The sequence below is a fragment of the Camellia sinensis genome, chromosome 7 (genome assembly GCF_055761805.1).
Source record: "Camellia sinensis isolate YWXY chromosome 7, ASM5576180v1, whole genome shotgun sequence".
In the NCBI taxonomy this organism is placed as follows: domain Eukaryota; kingdom Viridiplantae; phylum Streptophyta; class Magnoliopsida; order Ericales; family Theaceae; genus Camellia; species Camellia sinensis.
In genome coordinates this window covers 9,455,555-9,477,905 of record NC_138967.1, presented here as the reverse complement: position 1 = coordinate 9,477,905, position 22,351 = coordinate 9,455,555, and the positions used below count along the sequence as shown (strand labels likewise).

Sequence of the window (22,351 nt, the reverse complement as noted above, 5' to 3'; positions counted from 1 at the left end):
CGTTGCTAGAATAAAAAATTATTTAAAATAAATTTAACAAAAAAGTTTAATATAATTTTTTAAAAGTTAAAAACTATAAATTGGTTCAAAGAAATCCAAACAAACGCCTCTAATATAGACTACTAAAATGTAGGGAAGAAGCATGAAACCCAATTCAAAATAGGTATGCAAATCAATGACATGACGCAGATCATATAATAAATCAATTATGAACCATAATCAATGTTGTGTCTTACAAAATTCGAAGGTTATAAAACTCCGGAGACAATCGAAAACATTAAACATTGTTGAAACTTCGATAAAATTAAATCTATTTACAAGCCCTCACAAGAAAATCAAGCCTACACAGATGCAAGCATGCACAGAAACAGAGAGGTTGTTTGATGGACAATGACGCAACAACGATCAACCCCCTTAGTATAAGCCGAAAACACAAACAACTCAAATCCATAGTAGCACATCATCATAACAATCGAACAATGAGACTCACACCACACCCACTAAATTTTCCCCACACAGCTACACATACAATACATGGGCTTACAAAATGAAACATCTTCCAAGCTTCTCTCCTGTATCATAAACTTCACAAAGAAAAGAAAACGAAAAAGAAAAAGAAAAAGAAAAAAAACCCTAAATACATAAATTAACATTTTGCATACCAGATTATGCAGTGGGGTTTACCTGAAAATGCCCAAAACTACAACACTGACCCCATGAGGTTCCTCTCCTTCAAGCATTCGGTTTCATATCAACCCCTACAAGCAGCAGTAAAGGATGACATTTTTGCGTATTCTCTTCTCTTCTTTCTTCATGATGGCCACCAGAAAGGCCGAAGTGACATGACTAGGGTTTTTGTTGCAATTTACTCATTTGTACCGTCAAAGCTACCCTTCCCATTTGCCCGCTTTTTCTCTCTCCAATTCTCACCCCACACTTTTGCCTCCGCAACCGCACGTTCTCTGTCGAGATCTCGGTTCCTTGGAGTCTCTCTTGCTCTTCCTGCACTAGCTGGGCTGTCTCTCTGAGATTCCTGACGTTCTAGTTCATCCACGCACCATTTCCTCCCAGACCCACCACTGGTTTCGCTCCTTCCTAGCTCTGCTCCAGTATTCAATTCCCTTACAGAGTCTCTCTTTCTGAAATCAGGAGAATTCTTATGGTTGGAAGGTGAGCCGTGGTGTCCGCCACGTCGAGGCCCATCTGGACTATCCAGTCCATCTGCCATGTTCCTTCTGTCATCCTTGTTCCTAGGAGTAGTGGGTACATTTGGATCGTAAGTTTGGGAAGCTAAATAAGTCAAAGCGGTCACAACATCCCCTATTAGAGGCCTCGTAGCAGCTTGTTCTTGCAAACACATGGCTGCAACGGCAAGTGCTTGGTAGAGTCCTCGAATTGGGTAACGACCTTGTAATAGTGGATCGGCCATTTTGGGGAACTTCCTGCGATCCTTGAAAAGTGGCCGTGCCTACAAATCCGTGTCCCATGAAATGAAAAGCAGAAATGGAAAAGGAAAAAAAAAACTACTTTTATGTTAATTCACTAGAACAGCATAACCTCGACAACCATGTCCCACAAAAATGAAAAGCAAATATTTAAAAGAAAAAAAATCGCTTCGTTTGGCTGTGTTTTCATTTTGGTTTTCTTTTATGGGAAATAAAAAACCCACTTGGCAAATTATTTCTGAAAATTGTTCTTCGGAAATTTTTTCTAAAAACAACCCATTCTTGTTTCCAAAAACACAATGAAAGCGAAAATAAAAATGAAACATTTTTTTCCAGAATAAAAAAACAAAAAATAAAAGCAAAAACACAAGGAAACAGATTCACTACTTCTATGATAATTCAGTGGAACATCATAACATTGACAACATTTCATCTCTTGGTTTGTGTTAATTGCTAAAGAAGTCAACTAAACCCTAAATAATAATACTATAGAAATATAAAGAGAACAACTTACCCATGCAACGAGATTATGCTCTCCTGGAGCCCGAGTGTTGTCAATAGCCTTGCGTCCTGTAATAATCTCCAGAAACACGACTCCAAAACTGTAGACATCAGACTTGAGTGTGAGTTGGCCGGTCATAGCATATTCAGGAGCACAGTAACCATACGTCCCCATAACCCGGGTGGAGACGTGCGTCTTATCACCAACTGGACCTAGTTTTGCGAGTCCAAAATCAGATAGCTTGGGATGATAGCCCTCATCTAGAAGGATGTTCGATGATTTTAAGTCTCTGTATATGACAGGAGGGTTTGCCTTGTCATGCAAATACTCGAGCCCTTTCGCTGCACCTGCTGCAATCTTCATCCTTGTATTCCAGTCCAGCGGCTCTTTGCCAGGTGGAAGATCTGAAAACAAGTATCAAATGAAATAATTGAGTAGGTTTACAAAAAGCACACTCGTTAGAAGAAAATTCGGACTCTTCTATTCTCCCAATATACACATGTCCACTAAACATGACAAGGGTAAAAGTAAGGGATTTGTGTCCAACACTTGTACCCAAATTAAACGGTTGGATCCTTTAATTTTAAAAATTGTTTGAAGTTCACATTTGGTATGAGAGATAGAAATCCCATTTTTTTCCTAAATCTCAAATAATTTAAGTTATATTCTTACTAATTTACAAGTTCTTATGTAAGAATATCACACACTATGTAATATATTTAAATCAAGAATTTCTTTCTCTGCCAGTTCTACAATATCAGGGCAGTTGGGACAGCCAAAACGTGAGTTCATAATGGGTCGATTATAAGTGGATATTGAATATGAATGTATAACCTTTAAAATGAGGACCAATTATTAAGGAATAGGAATGCAAATGCAACAATCATATGAAATGCGTTATGGAAATTCCTTATATTCCAGTATACTCATATCAACATGCCAAATTTGAGAATTTAGTATTTACTATGCCTTTACCACTAGAACCTAAGATGCATAGACACAGAGAGGCTGAAAACAAATTTCAAAAAATGCAAGACGCGGTGCGTGAAGGATACACATAAAATATATAGTTTATATATACATATATATATATATATATTATGAGTATTTCTTTCAAAGATAATTATAAAACGCAACATAAGTTACATAACACTAACTCCTAAAGTTAAAAAAGATGGAGGATTAAAAGGTATAAATCTATATAATTTATCACAAAAAAAAAGGGTATAAATCTATATTATTTTTCTTTTATCATTGTATCCTAAGTTATTTTGTTTACATTTATAGTATTCTAATTTAAAAAAATTAAAAAACGTGTGTGACAAGTGTCAGGAAGTGTCTGACAAGTGTTAGTATCCGACACGTGGCTGACTTAAACATGTCACCTTCTTAGAAGGGTTTATACTTCTCAGACTATAAGTTCACCACAAAGTTTCCTCCTCAACCACTATCACACGATCAACTGTTGCTACTATACAACACAATGGATTCTACAAACACCAACACCAAATTCAACTATTAGGACAATAACAGGTTTCAACTACTAACCCCAATATTACACAAGTAACTAGGAGACTACTGTAAGACCACCAAAAATACTATACAACACAGTGGATTCTACAAACACCAACACCAACACCAAATTCAACTATTAGGACAATAATAGGTTTCAACTACTAACCCCAATATTACACAAGTAACTACGAGACTACTGTAAGACCACCAAAAACTACATCATCTACTACTACTATGGTAACAAATTAGACTAATGTTGTGGCTACTACTTTGTCTAATTCAACTGAAAGAGCAAGAGTTATTGCTAATAAAATTTCAACTTGATCAAAAATTTTTATTTGTTTTTCCAATTGGCATTGGCATGTCCGGATCAAAACCCGACTAATCCCCAGGGGTGCATAGGCCCTCGGCAAAGAGTTTTCCGTAAATGCACCACGGTTAATTCAAAGGTTTTCCCCCAATCTAATGACCCTAAGGAATTGTTAGCACCTAAGACATTTCGATTCCTGAACCTTGGAGGGAGTACATCCCCAAGACCCAAGGCCTTGCCACCAGGCCAACCCATTGGGATTTCTACTTGATCATAAATTAATTACTACCACCACCCACCACCATACAAAGTTCTCTGCTACTAATACGGGTGCTAATAGGTCAAATCAACTACAGGTCCTACTAACACCGCAAGGAAGCACGGGTGTGGGTACGAGTGCGGGTACGCTGATTCGGCAAAACTCAAAAAAAATACGATACGGGTACGGCTGCGGTACGCCAATATTTTTTTATTTATTTTTAAATATAATTATGATTAAAGGATCCAACCTACAAATTAAAATTAAATATCAAAATTAAAAAAAGAACTACTTATTTTCCTATAATTTAAAACCATTAAGCATTAAAAATAATATTTGTGGAATCTCTCACTTTGACATGTTATGCACTGTGAATTTGTGATCATAATTTATTTTTAAAATCTTTCTTTTTGCTCATCAATTTGCTATTTTTATAAGGTGAGACCAAATAAATAACAGGGGACCAAAGAAAGATTTAAAGTTAATTGTCAAACAATAAAGGAATTTTTTTTTTCAATTGGGGCAGGTTATCAATTGCAATTTGCATAATACATAAAATTGCATCATTCCCAACAACTACTAATCAACTAATACAATATCAATTTTTAATGTTTTGTGCATAAACTTTAAAAGTTTGTTATGATTAAAGATTTTATAAAGAAACTCTAGGAGGATCTGAAGCAAAAGCATAATGCATAATTATACACAGAACTATCCTTTATAGGCCTTGTTATTTTTTTTGGTTCAAATTGCTTTTTAAAAACATCAAAATCATTTGCAGATATGATTATACAATTTACAGATAGACAGGACAACAGAGAAACATCAAAATTACTGATCTGCAAGGCCACAAAAAAAAAAAAAAAAATGCTAATCTCCAAGGGCAGGAAAAAAAAAAAAAAAAAAAAAAATTGGCCCTGGTGTACCCACGCCGTACCCATGGCGTACCCGAATAAACCAACCAAACGTACCGGACCTTTTTTTGCCGTACCCAGTACGCATACCGCCGTACCGGTACCTGCACCCACACCCGCACCCGGTACTTGTACGTCACTATTTTTGGAGTACCCGTGCTTCATAGGTCATCACCATGTCAAATTCAACATACCACTTTTAAGGCACTGCTAGTGCTAGCTAACTCTACCAAGCTAGGCTCAACTACAACTACCACTATTCCAGATTCTAAATGGATGTGATTCATTAACATTTTCTGAATGATTCATGCTAAAATCTGATCATCCTACTTCTTTATATCTGCATTCCCACCTATAAAATGCTTTTCTAATAGTGGGTTTATCCATTGCCAATGGTCGCTTATATTCTCCAGAAAAATCATCCTTTTTCTTCTTCCTTAACTGTACTCTAAAAACCGAATTTCAATCTTTTTGCCAGCTCTCTTACATGTGCCATGCCTGCTCAACTATGCTACCATTTCAGCAAAAAACCCTCATTTATGCAAGCCTAGTTGCTTGAGCAATTAATCATAGTCTTTTGATGTTAACGTTGAACAATCACTTCACCTCAAGGATCACCAATTAGGAACCTGTGTTTGGCATTCAGAATGATGAACTTAAACAGGAGCCCACTTAGATTCTAATCCAATATTTACCTCGTCTCTAGCAATCTTTTTTGATTAGCAAGTTAGCAACAAAGAAAATTGTATTAGAGAACAAGCCTTGTACAATCAAAAAAAGAAAAAAGACAGATCCAAACACCCCTACAACAAATCAGAAAAAACAAAATAACCCGATCCCACACTCACTCTCACTTTAAAAACTCCATGGCCAAATCATTTAGGCAAATGACAAAATCCTAGCCTTGACTGACATAAACCAAACCATTTGTGTACATTCATAAGGCTTCACTCAATTTAAGAGCTATACCACCTATTTGTAAAATTGAGGAAGCCATTCATGCACAGGCAAAAGTATGCTTATGTACGGGAAAGAAATAAACCTTCTCGTATAATCCTATTGATCAAGTCTGCGCTTCTCCAAACGTTGTTGCTTTACTTCCTGAAAACACAAACGTGAGCTAGCCGGCGGGTGTGTGCCGGAAACCCCTCCGATGCCTAAGTCAGCAAAATAGACAAGTAGACAAAAAGCTCTGTGTATCAAAGTTGTGTGTTACCTCCCCATAGGTGATATTTGTGAGCTTTTATAGGTTCCGTGTAGCACAATCCAAGTAGGACTCTTACTCTTCAATGTAGAGTTCTCCTAGGATTCATACTCCTGAAAGATAATGCTTATCCTTCAACACCCTCCTCACTGCTTAAACCAAGTGAGATGGTTTTACCATGGTCGGATTCCACTATGACCGAGGTAAGCATGGCTTATGCTAAGCCGCAGACTAGACCGAGCTAACTTTAGTTCGGCTCTTCCATTCATTGCTCTTACCCAGGTTTCTCCTAGCGCCAACCATGGTGTTATCAGACCGAGCTATCAAACAGCAAGGTTCTGGCCGAGATAACCTCGATAAGCCAAGACCGGGCTAACTTCGAGTACGGCAACCGAGCTATGTTCAAAGCTTCCTTTAGACCGGAGTAACCTCAAGATTCTTTCAGGCCGGAGTAACTTTATACTTCTCTTGGGTCAGAGTAACTTTACACCTCTCTTGGGCCGGAGTAACTTCATGGCCTCTCTTGGGCCGGAGTAACTTCATGGCCTTTTTACCTAGTCCTTCGTAACGTGGCCCGTAACGGCCCATTACCCAGCTCGGCCTAATTTATAAGTATAAATTACCCTCTCAATTGCCCCTTAATTCCATCTGCGTAGCATAAAAGGGATTACCTGTTACCAACCGAGCTAAAAAATTTCAGAATTCCAACCGAGCTAAAATCATTTAGCCATTCCAGCCGGGCTAAAAAACCATCTTAGCCTTTCCAGCCGAGCTAAATTCACACCGGATTGTACCTGTCCGGTCAAAACGTCTCTTCAATCACAGCAACTGAAACGCTTCTTATTTCATGGACACGTGGCATGCTCTTATTGACTGAAGGCAGCTGTCACGCCGCCCTCGTACCTCGCGTTTTTTGAACAATTCCCGCCTTTTCGTCCTTTCATCTACACAAAACAAACTCTTGCTATTTTGAATCACCATTCATCTCCTTCTTTCTCTCTTCTAACCTCCACTGTCCTTCAACCTTGCAACTATGAAGCTCGTGTTTTGCTGCTGCCGTGTGCTCCCATCCTCTAGGCTGTTCGATCTTCATCAGGTAAGCATTATAAATCTGTTTTATTTTTCTTGTTTTCGTATTTGTTCAATCCATTGTATCTTGTTTTGTGTGTTTTTGCAAAACACACTCTTTCTTTCTACTTGATTCGTATGTTTCTGGAAAAGCTTAGCAATAGAACACTTGAATACATGTAATATCCTGTAGAACACTGGTTTTCGATCCAAAATCATAATGCAACCAGACTAGGATACTGTTTATGCTATGTGTAAGTCTAGCCAGACCATTCAACCGAACCAACACTTGCACCAGTAGTTTTAACAAGTCAAAAAACCATCTTTTGATTTATCTTACCCGAGATAACAAACCGAACTAAGTCTGCACTTAGTGTGTTTGAAGGCCTTAATTCCGACCGAACCATCTTAGGGCTAAACCAGCACTCTTAGTTCAGACCGAACTAAGAAAGCTGCCCCTAGAATTTCAACCGATCTAACAAATCACTCGCCCCAACCGAGCTACCAAGCACCTTGCTGAACTGAGATAGGACCTGCAACATTTCACAAAGCCGAAGTTGGACTTAACTTGTTTTTACTTTGTAGCACGGTCTACAGATCTGTGTTTAACACTTCTGTTTTTTCACTTTGCAGACTTAGGTTGCCCAGGCACTCATTTCGATCGCTCAACCGAGCTACACAACAACATTTTCCGACCGAGCTAGCAGCAAGCATAATTTATATATAACTTAGGAGTAAATGGGTAAATATAGGTTTTTAGTAGAAACACCAGGTGGCATGGCCGAATTCCGAAGGGATTACAACATCCCTGACGATGTCCACCTAACCTTAGCCAAAAAAGATGTTATACCTTGGGGAAACCAGGGCTTTGTACCCTTTACCCTTTTATCAATAATAGAAACCGGACTAAGATTTCCAGTCCAACCTTTAATTTGTGAATTCCTTAGGCAAACGAGAATATGCCCAACCCAGCTTTCCACTAACTCATACCGCATAATAATGGGCATAGCCGAGCTAAACCGCCGTGCTGGCATTAACCTCGGCTTAGTCGAACTGTTCCATCAATACTCCATAGGGTCAAAAGAAGACCGCTGGGTTTACTCTCTTAGAATACGCCGTCGCCGAGAAAAAATAATAAAAGACACACCGGACAAAGACTTGAATGATGATGACTTTTTCTGGGTGTCTGGCAATTTTGAAGACCAGCAAGCCCAGATCCCTGGCCGAAGTATGAACTGGAATAAAGGAGAACCTGGTATAATTACTTTGGTTTGTTGGAATGCTTTGTTTTATTTCGGTTACCTGCTCCTGAACCGAACTAACAGTTTGTCTTCTTTATGCAGATTCAACCCATCTTCAATCCTTGTACAGTTACCCCAACCTGAACACTATCCGCGCCGCACTACGTTTTCCAGAAAGAAGTTGGGCCAAACTTCTAAATTTCGAACCGACATACAGATACAGCGGCCGCCAAAAAGCCAGAGTAACTGACTTTTTGTTGGAGGACGCCTCCAAACCGGACCCAACCTTGCCACAAATTATACTAATCCCACTGACTGCTGAAGAAGAGATGGCCAAAAGGAACAGAGTCAAGGCTCTCTTGACCGAGACAAACAGGGCCGAGGTACCACCACCAAACCAAACACAAGAAACAGTAGTGGCCCTTCCATCTCAACAACCTTCTTCATCACGCCGAACTAAGCGCGCCCGTACTACCCAGACCGAACAACGCTTAATTGATGAAGACGAAACCACTCTGCCACCAAGCCCACCACCGAGCTCGCAACCGGAACATGCCGACCGAGCCAGCTCTTCCAAGTGGGCACCCAAACTGTCTTTCCAGAACCATGATATTCAGGACACTGATTCAGTTGTCGCTGAAAAAGACCATCTGATGGCTTTCAACCTTGCCAAGAGTGTGTGCCTCCTAGCTGACATGGAGCACCACAAGAACTTGACCGAGCTAAAGGCCATCCGCTCGGCCACGAAATCCATGATCCCGGTAAGTTGTTCTTCTTGTCTCTCTAAATATCACCAACTTTCTGTTCGGTTTTGACATTAGTTTCTTTTTCAGGCCGTGCAAAAAGGCCAAATTGCGCATAAAAAGGTGTTGGAGCTCAGGAGCATAGCAAGGCAAGCCATGGAAAAGGTTGAAGCAAAAACAACCGAACTGAAGGAGTCCTACCAGAAAACGGCCGAGCTAGAGGCCTAGGTAGCTTGTCTGACCGGATTAGTTACCTCGGTCGATGCAGACAAACAGAAGGCCCTAGCTGTGATGAAGGACAAGTACCTTCGTGAGCTAGTCAATCTCGAAGGTAAGAAGGACGCTGAGATAACGGAGCTGAAGAAGAAGGCAGAAGACGCCGAGCTCCGGGGTTTCAAGGAGGGCGAAGCCCTTTATATCAAACAATGTGAAGCAGCAAAGGATTTGTTCTTCAAGTGCGGCTGGAGAGGTGTAGTGGAGCAGCTCGGTTGCGGGCCTGAAACCGAAATCTACAATGCTTCTCAGTATTTTATTCCGGCCTCACTGGCGGAGTATGCTGCCGACCTTCAGAAGCAATTTCTTGAAGAAGGTGGAGATGAAGGCTCTTCTTCTGAAGACGACTCCCAGCCCGGTCGCCAGCCTACTCCTCCAATTCCAGCGATCTCCAATCCCCCAACGCCTGATGCTATAGTCGTGTCTCCAGCTGAGCCAAACCCAAAGGAGCTTGTTTCAACCGAGCCCAACCGAGTTCTGGCTACAACCGAACTTCCTGCTGAGACCGGACTCAGAGTTGAGCTGGATGCTGATCTGGACGATCTCTTTAACTGATTTTGTATCTTTTCTTTTCTTTTTGCTCTTGTAACCGGGCTGTGGCCCCTCCTTTGTACTTGTTTTGAATTTGATCAATGAAAATCACCTTTTCTGCTCAACGCTTATTCCGGTTTGATCTGTATGCTTGTAACTGTAATGTCTTGTCAATGACTTCTTTTGTTCCAACTGTTATCTCGATTTGCTTTCCTGTTTGTGCTTGCTTTCTAATTGCAACTTGAACGAAACACAATATTTTTTGGCCGAGATACTTTTATTCCGGTCTTAGCTGAGCAATCTGACTGAGTTTACTAGCCAACCACTCTTTAGCCGATATACGTACTTCGGCTGAAGAGTACCAAGAGTGGTTTAATCTAGTCAACCTTTCTTCAGCCTATACCCTTACTTCGGTTAAAGAGTAATAAGAGTTTAATCCAGCCAACCACTCTTTAGCCAATGTCCTTACTTCGGCTAAAGAGTACTAAAAGTTGGTTTAATCCAGCCAACCACTCTTTAGCCGATGTCTTTACTTCGGCTAAAGAGTACTAAGAGTTGGTTTAATCCAGCCAACCACTCTTTAGCCGATGTCCTTACTTCGGCTAAAGAGTACTAAGAGTTGGTTTAATCCAGCCAATCACTCTTTTAGCCGATGTCATTACTTCGGTTAAAGAGTACTAAGAGTTGGTTTAATCCAGCCAACCACTCTTTAGCCGATGTCTTTACTTTAGCTAAGGAGTACTAAGAGTTAGTTTAATCCAACCAACCACTCTTTTAGCCGATGTCATTACTTCGGCTAAAGAGTACTAAGAGTTGGTTTAATTCAGCCAACAACTCTTTTAGCCGATGTCCTTACTTCGGCTAAAGAGTACTAGGTGTTGGTTTTAGTCCAGCCAACCTCTAGATTGGTTTTTCCAGCCAACCTAAAGTAGAGTGTTTGGTTATTTCGACCAAACGTCCTGTAGTCTGGATCCTTATCCTGAGCTTAGGAAGGGTGTTGGGTTTTCCAGCCAACCTAAAGTAAAGTGTTTGGTTATTCCGACCAAACGTCCTGCAGCCTGGATCCTTATCCTGGGCTTAGGAAGGGTGTTGGTTTTTCCAGCCAACCTAAAGTAAAGTGTTTGGTTATTCCGACCAAACGTCCTGCAGCCTGGATCCTTATCCTCGGCTTAGGAAGGGTGTTGGTTTTTCCAGCAAACCTAAAGTAAAGTGTTTGGTTATTCCGACCAAACGTCCTGCAGCCTGGATCCTTATCCTGGGCTTAGGAGGGGTGTTGGTTTAATCTAGCCAACCTCTAAGTTGGTTTTTCCAGCCAGCTTAGAATAAAATGTTTGCAATGTTCCTAACGTCACTAAAACTAACTTTTTACAGAAAACAACTATGCTGAAAAGAATCGACTTGTTTTATTGAGGAAAGAAAAAATTACACATGTTTGAAAGAGGAAAGTTAAAAATAAAATAACTTGAGATTGGCGGGTGTTCCATGGCCTAGGGATTGCTTTGCCGTCTTTGTCTTCTAGGTGGTATGCCCCTTTGCCTGCTAACCCAACCACTTTGTAAGGACCTTCCCAATTAGGCCCTAGCTTGCCATCTCCTGGTACCAAGGTGTTTCCCATCACTTTGCGCAGCACCCAATCTCCGATCTTGAATTGCCTTGGATGCACTGTTTTGTTGTATTTCCTGGATAACTCTTGTTGGTATGAGGCAATGTGAACCAGTGCTCTTTCTCTTCTTTCTTCGGCGAGGTCGAACTCCAATGCTATGGCTTCTCCATTCAAGTCTGGATCAAAATTTTCGCTTCTAATTGTGGGGAGGCCAACTTCCAGTGGGATTACTGCTTCCATATCGTAGGCTAAGGAGAATGGTGTTTCTCCTGTTGAACGTCGAGGTGTGGTGCGGTAAGCCCATAAAACATGAGGAAGTTCCTCCGCCCACTTGCCTTTTGCCTTCTCTAACCTTTTCTTCAGTCCATCCAAGATAACCTTGTTTGATGCTTCTGCTTGGCCATTTGCTTGAGGATATGCTGGTGTAGAATTGTAGAATTCTATCTTGTATTTTTCACAAAAGCCTCTTAAGATTCTGCCATCAAACTGGGTGCCGTTGTCTGATATTAGGGCTTTAGGTATGCCGAATCGAGTAATGATATTCTGCCAGACGAACTTCTTCACATCTTTTTCTTTGATTGATGCCAATGCTTCTGCTTCCACCCACTTTGTGAAGTAGTCTGTTGCTGCGAGAAAGAACTTTCTGTTTCTGGGTGCTGTTGGAAGTGGTCCTACTATGTCTAAGCCCCACATTGCAAAGGGCCATGGGCTGGTCAATGGTAGGAGTTCTCTGGCTGGCTGATGTATTTGATGTGCAAACTTCTGACATTTCTCGCACTTCTTCACATACTTCTCTGAGTCAGCTTGCATGTATGGCCACCAGTATCCTTGCGAAATGGCTCTGCAAGCTAACGATCTTCTTCCTTGGTGGCTTCCGCACACCCCTTCATGTATTTCGAACAAGAATGTTTCTACTTTACTGGGGTGGACACACTTTAGATAAGGTCCTGAGAATGACTTTTTGTACAATGCCATAGATGGGGAGAGCCAAAATCGCTATGACTTTGCTCTAATTTTGTTGGCTTCTTTCTTGTCTTCCGGTAAGATGCCATATTTTAAGAACAGTATAATGGGATCCATCCATGAGGGGCCTAATTCGGCGCAACATACCTCTTCTACTTCGGGGTCTTCAATGCTTGGCCTTGGTAGGTAGTCAATTAGTAGTGGGTGAGGGATGGATGTATCTGCCATTGACGCAAAGCCTGCTAATTCCTCTGCTCTGCTGTTTTCCTCCCTGCCAATCTGTTCTATCCTTACTACTTCAAATTTCTTGATCTCTGTTTTGACCAATTCTTGGTATTTGGCCATCCTGTCATCCTTTGCTTCATAGTCGCCAGAAATTTGGTTTACCACTAGCTGTGAGTCGCTGTAGACCATTAATTCGGTGGCCTTCATGTAGAATGCTGATTTGAGTCCTGCAAGAAGTGCTTCATACTTCGCTTCGTTGTTTGATGCTGAGAAGCCAAGGTTGATTGCTTGCTCCACAACCAGGCCGTCTGGTGAGATGAGGACTATGCCAAGTCCTGCACCATGCCGGTTGGATGCTCCATCCACAAAGAGCTTTCACATCTCACCAACGAACAACTTCCAGCAAGTGGAGGGGTCAGATGATGTCGTGGTGTCAAGAATGTTACGGGTGTTTTTTTCAAGGTCCATGCTTGCTGTCTGCTCCTTGCTATTTGATTGTACCAAGTCTTTATTTGTTGGTGAGTCTTGGCTTGGTGTAGCATGGTTTGCTTCTTCCTTGCTGTCTTTACTCTGGTCTGCCTTCGGGTCTGACTGAATATTCTGTACCAGGGATTGCGCTATTTCGGCGTCAACTTCTATCCCTGGTTTGGTTGTATCAGTCAGGTCAACTGGCAGATATGATGACTTCCTGGGGGGAATTCTGCGACAAAGTCTACCAAAGCTTGGGCCTTTATTGCGGTTCTGGGTTGGAACTTGATGTCGAATTGTCCCAACTTTACTGCCCACTTCAAGATTCGCCCAGAAAAGTTTGCCTTCTCAAACAAAGCTTTTAATGGGAAAGCTGTGAGGACGACTATAGTGTGGGCGTGAAAGTAGTGTGATAACTTTCTTGAGGCCATCATCAAGGCCAATGCCAGTTTTTCCAGTGGCAAATACTTTGTTTCGGCACCCAGCAACGTCTTGCTGACATAATAGATGGGCAAATGTTGGATTCCTTCCGCGCGAACCAACACTGCGCTAATTGCATGCTGAGAGACTGCCAGGTATAGGAAGAGTTCTTCTCCAGGTATTGGGGTGACTAGCAGTGGTGGAGAAGACATGTATTCTTTTAAGCTTTCCAGAGTGCGGTCGCATTCTTCGTCCCACTCGAACTTGACTTTTAATGCTTGAAAAAATGGTCGTAGTCTGTCTGACGACCGGCTGATGAATCGGTTGAGTGCAGCAGCCATGCCGGTGAAATGCTGTACTTCTATTACTGAGTTAGGCCTCTCCAGATCCTGAATAGCTTTGATTTGGGAGGGGTCTGCCTCTATACCTCGGTTGGTCACCAAGAAGCCTAGGAATTTGCCAGATCCTACACCGAACGCGCACTTTGATGCATTAAGGCGCAACTTGTGTTTCTTCAGAATCTGGAACATCTCACCTAGGTCCCTTAGATGGCCGTTCTCGTCCTTGCTTTTGACCACCATGTCGTCGATGCAAGCCTCCATTGTTCTGCCTAACAACGGCTCAAACATCTTGGTGACCATTCTCTGGAATGTTGCCCCTGCGTTCTTTAGGCCAAAGGGCATGACTTTATAGCAATACAGTCCTCTTGGGGTGGTAAAGGACGTGACCTCCTGGTCTGGTTCGTACATGGCAATCTGATGGTAGCCTCTGTATGCATCCAGAAAGCTAAGCCGGTTGTGCCCCGCTGTTAGGTCTACTAATTGATCTATCCGTGGTAGGGGAAGCTGTCCTTTGGGCATGCTTTGTTGACTGTCTTATAGTCGACGCAGACACGCCATTTGCCATTCTTCTCTGGTACCACGACTGTGTTGGAAATCCATCTGGGGTAGTGCACCTCTCTGATAGCTCCTGCCTCTAACAGATTTCCCACATCTTCTGCCACTATCTCGGCGTGGTGGAGTGCCGATCTGCGAGTGCGCTGAATGATTGGTCTGGCAGATGGGTGGACATTGAGTTGGTGACAGATGAAATTTTGATCAATGCCTGGCATGTCGTAGGGCGTCCAGTCGAACACTTCAATGTTAGAGGTTAAGAATTCCAAGACCTCTAATCTCTCAGTGCTGGACAACGACGAACCAAGCAAAAAGAACTTATCCGGGTTCTTTTCATCTATTATTACCTCTACCAAATCTTCCACCGCTTTTTGATCAGCTGCTCTGCCGACATCTGCGAACAGTTCATTACTCTCAGGTTCTTCCACCGAATGAACATATCCCTTGGCAACGCGGCTACCATTAGCTGTGACAAAGCATTGCTTGGACATAATCTGGTCCCCAAAGACCTCTTCAATTACTCCAGTTCCGTTGGGGAACCGCATTACTTGATGGTAGGATGATGCTACTGATTTCATGGCATGGAGCCATGTTCTTCCCAAGATTATGTTGTAAGTGGAAGGGACTTTCAATACCCAAAATTCCACTTGTTTTGTCACGCTTCCTGCCCTGACTGGAAGAATGATTTTGCCGACTGGCCATTCTGGCATTGAGTTGAATCCAATCAGGGGGGATACAGCTGGTGCCAGGTCTTTGTCCTCCAATTTCAGTTGTTTGAAGGTGTCGTAGTACATTATCTCACACGAGCTACCTTGGTCTATCAGAATTCGCTTGACGTCATAGTCTTTGATGCGGAGGGTGACGACTAGTGCATCGTTGTGAGGGCAATATATTCTCTCCAAGTCCTTGTCTGAAAAAGACATGATGTTTGTGGCCTCTGTTCTCCCCTTTTTGATGGTAGGTTGGGCACTTAGTACCTCCCTTAAGTGCTCAGCCTTCTTGATCGATTCTTTGAGCTCGTATATACGCTCAGGTTCGAATACCCCATGTATTACATTGATCACACCTTGAGGTGGGGCGTCAATTGGCATTCCATTGGGGTTATTGTGGGTCCTGGGGGGCTGGTTGCGTCCCTCCTTCAATGTATTTATCTAAGTGACCGGCTGCCACCAACTCCTCCAGATGCTGTTTCAATGGCTAGGGCTGAGCAAGGAATCCGTGAAATCCGTAATCCGATCCAGTCCAGTCCAATCCGATAGGTTTGGATTGGTTTTTTGAATCCGTGGTTCGGTTCCGGATTGAATAATTAAAAATCCGTAGTTCACGGATTGGTTCCGGATTGAATCCCACGGTTCCGGATTGGAACCGATCCGGACCGTATACAAATAGTCTATATTTTTATTATACATCCTCCCCCATAGTATCTTTTCTTATTCTATGTAAAATCTAAACTCAAACCTAAAATCGTATAATATCTTCTTTTATTACTTTTGTTTGTTAGTTTTAAGTTTTAATTTGCAATGGTCTAAATACTTATGGTGAAACCAGTTTTCTTATGGTTGTTTAAATTCTAGAACAGTATGTCGTTATTATAGAAAAACATGTTGCTATTATGGAACTAATATAGCGCTATGTTTATATTTTTATGAAATTCAAGTGTTATATATATATTTTTGTTATTTAATTATGTGAATCCGTGGTCCTAAACCGATCCAATCCGTATTTAAATGGATTGGTTCGGATTGGTTCCATGATTTAAACGGATTGGATTGGTTCCAATTTTTTAGGAACCGTAAATAACGGATTGGTCTTGGTTTTATCCCAATCCGGTCCAATCCGGACCATGCTCACCCCTATCAATGGCATACAATTTTCAGTGCGGTGCCCCTTTTCTTTGTGGAAGGTGCATCGTGACCTTTCGTCGTAGTCTTTCTGTGCTTCTCCTAGCTTAGCTGGCCATCTGACGAAAGGTTCATCGCGTATTTCACTCAGAATCCGATAGATCGGCTTCTTGAATACCGTGGTTATGGCAGTACGGATTCTCAACCATTTTTTATCCTGGTCTTCTCCGTTGTCCCGCCTGCCTCGTCCGTTTTTGTTTGGACGTTCTACCGCGTTGATCTTTGCTGTGGTCTTTTTATCTGGTACAGTAGTCGTGCCAGATTTTGCCTTAGCACGGGCGCCATCCTCTTCCACCCTGATGTGCTGATGCACTCTTTCCATCAAGGCCTCCATGGTGAGGGGCGGTGTCATGGTGATTGAGTCCCTTAGTCTGTTTCCGACTGGAAGGCCTCTTTTGTACTGTGCAATGGCGAGATTGGTGGGACAGTCCCCAATCTGGTTGAATGTCTCCCAGTAGCGACTATTGTAGGATCTTAGTGTCTCCTTTTTGCTCATGTCGATGGAGAGTAACTGGTCAATCTCCACCGGGGTTTTGGTGTTTGTTCTGAACCTTGTGACGAACGCCTCCGCCAATTGTGCCCAGGAGGCTATGCTGCCTTTTGGAAGTTTTTCGAACCAAGTTAAACCTAGATCACCAAGGCTTGATGGGAAGATGATGCACATCAAAGCCTCGTTTCGCCGATATACCGCCATAACCTGGCGGAAGTGGCTTAGGTGTATATAGGGGTCCGTCTTCCCCTCGTACGTGGTAAATTTGGACTGAAGGAAGCCTGAAGGTAGGGGCGCGTTTTCTATTGCCGGAACGAACGACGAGGTCTGCAGCCTTGCTAATGCTTTGTCCGTTGGTTCGTAGGCAGGGTGCGGTAATGACATTCCAACCTTGACGCTTCCATGCGTCCGAGGAGCCAACCACTGAAGGGCAGATACCCTGCGAGGGTCGCGCGCCCTAGTATCTTCTTTCAAACGTGCCCTTTCTTCTAGCATGATCCGCAAATCGGATGATTTGGGCAACTCCGTTTGCCTGGATGATGTGGTGCGAGCGCGAGGGTTGATAGGTACTTCCCTCTGTGTAAGACCTCAATGATCTCGTTCTCTCAGACCTGGAGAAACGAGCTCTGGAGGTTCTGGATTGAGTATCGCCTGTCCCGAGGCTCCTACTTTCTGCTTGTGATGGTGTGCAATACCTTCCACGGTCTTCTGAGCGGCGAGGGGGCGTTTTGCTTTTGCACTCCTCTCCTGTCGCCACTCCTTTTCCCTTTATCTGGCGCTTTATGGCCTCCATGTCCGCCGCCATCTGCCTTATTAATTCATCTTGCTCCTTTACGCGGTCCTCCAGAACTTGAGGATCAATCCTCCGCCTTTGTCTGTCAGGACTTCGTGAACGAGAGTGACGGGGGCTGTTAGTCCGCCTCCTCCCCCTTGTATCCCTCCTGGGATTTTGTCGCTGTGGCTCCAAGTCCGCCATGGGAGGGATAGAAGGTAAGCCTTCGCGCCTTGCACCCCCTTTTTTTCTAGCATGATCCGCAAATCGGATGATTTGGGCAACTCCGTTTGCCTGGATGATGTCTGGTGCGAGCGCGAGGGTTGATAGGTACTTCCTTCTGTGTAAGACCTCAATGATCTCGTTCTCTCAGACCTGGAGAAATGAGCTCTGGAGGTTCTGGATTGAGTATCGCCTGTCCTGAGGCTCTTACTTTCTGCTTGTGATGGTGTGGAATACCTTCCACGGTCTTCTGAGCGGCGATGGGGCGTTTTGCTTTTGCGTCCCTCTCCTGTCGCCACTCTTTTTCCCTTTATCTGGCGCTTCATGGCCTCCATGTCCGCCGCCATCTGCCTTATTAATTCATCTTGCTCCTTTACGCGGTCCTCCAGAACTTGAGGATCAATCCTCCGCCTTTGTCTGTCAGGACTTCGTGAACGAGAGTGACGGGGGCTGTTAGTCCGCCTCCTCCCCCTTGTATCCCTCCTGGGATTTTGTCGCTGTGGCTCCAAGTCCGCCATGGGAGGGATAGAAGGTAGGCCTTCGCGCCTTGCATCCCCCTCTGGTGTTTGTCCGTCGATGGCGGAATGCGGCAAATCTTCGTTGTGCGCCATTGCTTCTATAAAGGAGAAGCTTGATCAAGAGGTTTTGTTCTTGTCTGACTTCCCACAGATGGCGCCAATTGTACGGGAAAGAAATAAACCTTCTTGTATAATCCTACTGATCAAGTCTATGCGTCTCCAAAGGTCGTTGCTTTACTTCCTGAAAACAGAAACGTGAGCTAGTCGGCGGGTGTGTGCCGGAAACCCCTCCGATGCCTAAGTCAGCAAAATAGACAAGTAGACAAAAAGCTCTGTGTATCAAAGTTGTGTGTTACCTCCCCATAGGTGATATTTGTGAGCTTTTATAGGTTCCGTGTGGCACAACCCAAGTAGGACTCTTACTCTTCTATGTAGAGTCCTCTTAGGATTCATACTCCTGAAAGATAATGCTTATCCTTCAACACCCTCCTCACTGCTTAAACCAAGTGAGATGGTTTTACCATGGTCGGATTCCACTATGACCGAGGTAAGCATGGCTTATGCTAAGCCGCAGACTAGACCGAGCTAACTTTAGTTCGGCTCTTCTATTCATTGCTCTTACCCAGGTTTCTCCTAGCGCCAACCATGGTGTTATCAGACCGAGCTATCAAAAGCAAGGTTCTAGCCGAGATAACCTCGATAAGCCAAGACCGGGCTAACTTCGAGTACGGCAACCGAGCTATGTTCAAAGCTTCCTTTAGAGCGGAGTAACCTCAAGATTCTTTCAGACCGGAGTAACTTTATACCTCTCTTGGGCCGGAGTAACTTTACACCTCTCTTGGGCCGGAGTAACTTCATGGCCTCTCTTGGGCCGGAGTAACTTCATGGCCTTTTTATCCAGTCCTTCGTAACGTGGCCCGTAACGGCCCATTACCCAGCTCGGCCTAATTTATAAGTATCAATTACCCTCTCAGCTTACATGTTTGCTTATGTCTCAGAAGAACGCAAACTGAATTTTTCACTAACATGTCGGATACTGAAGTCCTAAAGGCTAATACAGTCAATGATTTAACCTCAGATCAATCTATGTCATCATGTAATGAATAATATTGCAACCCCAAGAACCATTTAAGTATAATGCAGTAGTATACAAACTAAAAACAACTCTTCCTGAGTATGCATTGATTAGTTTCGTGTTAAAATAAAAAAAAATATCACAAGTAAACTACACACACAAAGATAAAGGGTTATCTTATAATATGGTATTATAACTGCTACACAAAGGCATGAAAATCTAACCATGTAAATGATCCTCCAATGATCCCAATGGCATAAACTCATAAACGAGGAGCCGCTGGTCCCCATCAGCACAATAGCCTATCAAATTGACGAGGTTCTCATGGTGCAAGAGGCTAAGCATAAGAACCTCCACCAAAAACTCTCTGTTTCCTTGAAGGCCATTTCGATCAAGCTGTTTCACAGCAACTACCTGCAAATATCATTATCTCAAACAACCAAACATCATTAAAGTGAAAACTGGACATGTTTAATATCACACTTATATTTTACAAATGGAAAGTTTGGAGGTAAAATCTTCAAAAATTGTGGGAGTTCTTGTGATACTTCATATCTAAATCCTAAAATATTGTACAGAGAAAAGCAAAACGGAATAGAAATGTTGTAGTGGTCATGACATCAGTGTTCAATCAATCAAAACTGACCTGCCCTGTGGTCTCTAAGCGCCCCTTGTAAACACGTCCGAACCCACCTTCACCCAGAAGACACTCTGGCCTAAAATTTTTTGTGGCAGTTGCTAGCTCACGAAATGTAAATGTCTGTGCAGCGATATGTGCTGTTGGTCCAGCTTTTTGAACTGCTGGTTCTTTTTTAGGATCCTTCTTGGAATCAGAACCACTCCGCAGCTTTGACTTGTCTAGAAAAATAAGAGAATCAGATACAGTGTAAGGGACAAACAATGAACAAAGATATAACTATCTTCTTGTTATACACCAAATAGAATGCAATCATAAGTACAAAGTATAATCCTACTCATTTGGAATTTTTAATTGCCTTTGCATTAAAGGTTACTTGATCTTGATACTTTTACACGAAATTGGCCATATGCCAAACAACATTTTACCACTAGCTATATGCCAACTTTCAATTCCGGCTTACTTAGGCATTAGGTCCAAATTGTCCTTTTTAAGGCACTCATAAACATCCATTTTGTTGTAACTTGGCAACTAGTAAACAAATAGAAAATTTCACTATATGAAAGCAAAATGTATGGAAATCCAAAAACTAGCAGATCTCCAAAACACTTCCCTCAAACACAACACATCAGTGATCAATCAAATAGCAAGAACCACAAACAAATCCACAGACCAACAAGGAAAAAAAAAAAAAAAAAAAACCCCTAGAAAACCCAATTCAGGAAACACCCAATGAAACAAACAGTCATGGATGAATCAGATCAAACTAACAGAAAATTCTAACAACCACCCGGCATCCATATATCATCAACGAAACAAAATTCAACAAACCTAAAGCATACAAACTAGTCCAAACAATCAAGAAACACAAAACCCAATAAAACCCATCAGCAAATATTTCCAAGAAAGCAATTTTCAAAAACAAGAACAGAGAGAATAGGCGTTTACCTGAACTAACCCTGCTCACATGTTGAGACTGAGCAGTTGAAGCTTCCTTTTCAGAATCCTTCTTTGCCACTTCTTTCACACCATTCCCATCCTTGTTTGATGATCCAAAGCATTCAAAACACCCACCCATATCAAATCCTCACAAATCAAAGAGACAACCGAACCCCCAAAATATATACTCAACCCTTCCAACAATCACTTCTCATCATCATCATCTCACAAACTCATCTTCCAAAAATGAAAAAATCCCAATCAATCACTCCTTTCTTTGTCTAGAATCCAAACTGAAAAATTTTCAGCCATTAGTCACTTATCAGTGAACTCAATTAGCTCAAGAACAAAGATCAACAACCCTTTTTTTTCTTTCTTTTCTTGTATGAGAAAGCAGATCACCAAATCGAAGAATTTGATGGGTTGAATAGAAGGTAAAGAAACGCTGAAAAAATATTCAGACATAAAAAAAAATAAAAATAAAATACTATAATATTACATTATATATATGTCTGAGAATTTACATGTATGGAAATACATAGAAATATGGGGGTGAAAGTGAAATAAGTGTTAAAGTTTTGGGGGTAAAAGATAATTAAGTGAATGTCTTCTTGGAATCTACGGAAATGCCACTTTGCTTTTTGGGTGTTCTCACCTTTTCTCTTTTGCTTTATAGCCCCTAAAATACGGAGAAATTACGGCTTTGGATTGAAAAAAAAAAAAGCATCAACACGGTCGGAGAGAGGTTATGTCCCACTCTAACACTTTGTCATTGACATTTTTTAACACGTTTTAAAAATTTAAATAAATACTTTGTAAGAGTGTAGTAAAAGATGACCTACGGTTGAGATTTCTGGGTTTTGAGTGATCATATGGCTTTGGACCGTTTGATGGGATGGTGATGATGGGAGGTGGGTAAAAAGTTGTCGTGGTCCTCTTTGATCCAATGAGCCTCTTTTGTTTGAATTAATTTTTGAAATTCATCACTCTGTTTTGTTTTGATTTTTAAAATTCACATTTTAAAAAATTGTACTTTTTTATTTTTCTTTTTTCTTTTTTGTTTTCACTGATTGTTTTAATATTTTAAGCATTTTTTGTAATTTTTAGACACACTTAACATAAATATACTTAAAAGGTATAATATTTATAAAAAAATCTTAAAAAAAAAATAAAAATTCATCTAAAAATTTTTAAAAAATAAAAATTCAGTACATTTTTTT

At 41.9% G+C, this 22,351-nt stretch overlaps 1 protein-coding gene across 1 annotated transcript; it reads right to left on the bottom strand.

Moving 5' to 3' along the window:
• Nucleotides 1-193: 193 nt before the first annotated feature.
• LOC114301774 (serine/threonine-protein kinase PBL27) lies at nt 194-21,773 on the bottom strand. Its single transcript, XM_028246737.2, has 5 exons — nt 21,141-21,773; nt 20,202-20,413; nt 19,780-19,969; nt 1,960-2,351; nt 194-1,468 (listed from the first exon to the last, which is right to left on the bottom strand). Exons 1-5 carry the CDS (start codon nt 21,268-21,270, stop codon nt 866-868), a joined length of 1,527 nt encoding a protein of 508 aa, XP_028102538.2. The 5' UTR covers nt 21,271-21,773; the 3' UTR covers nt 194-865.
• Nucleotides 21,774-22,351: the final 578 nt, after the last annotated feature.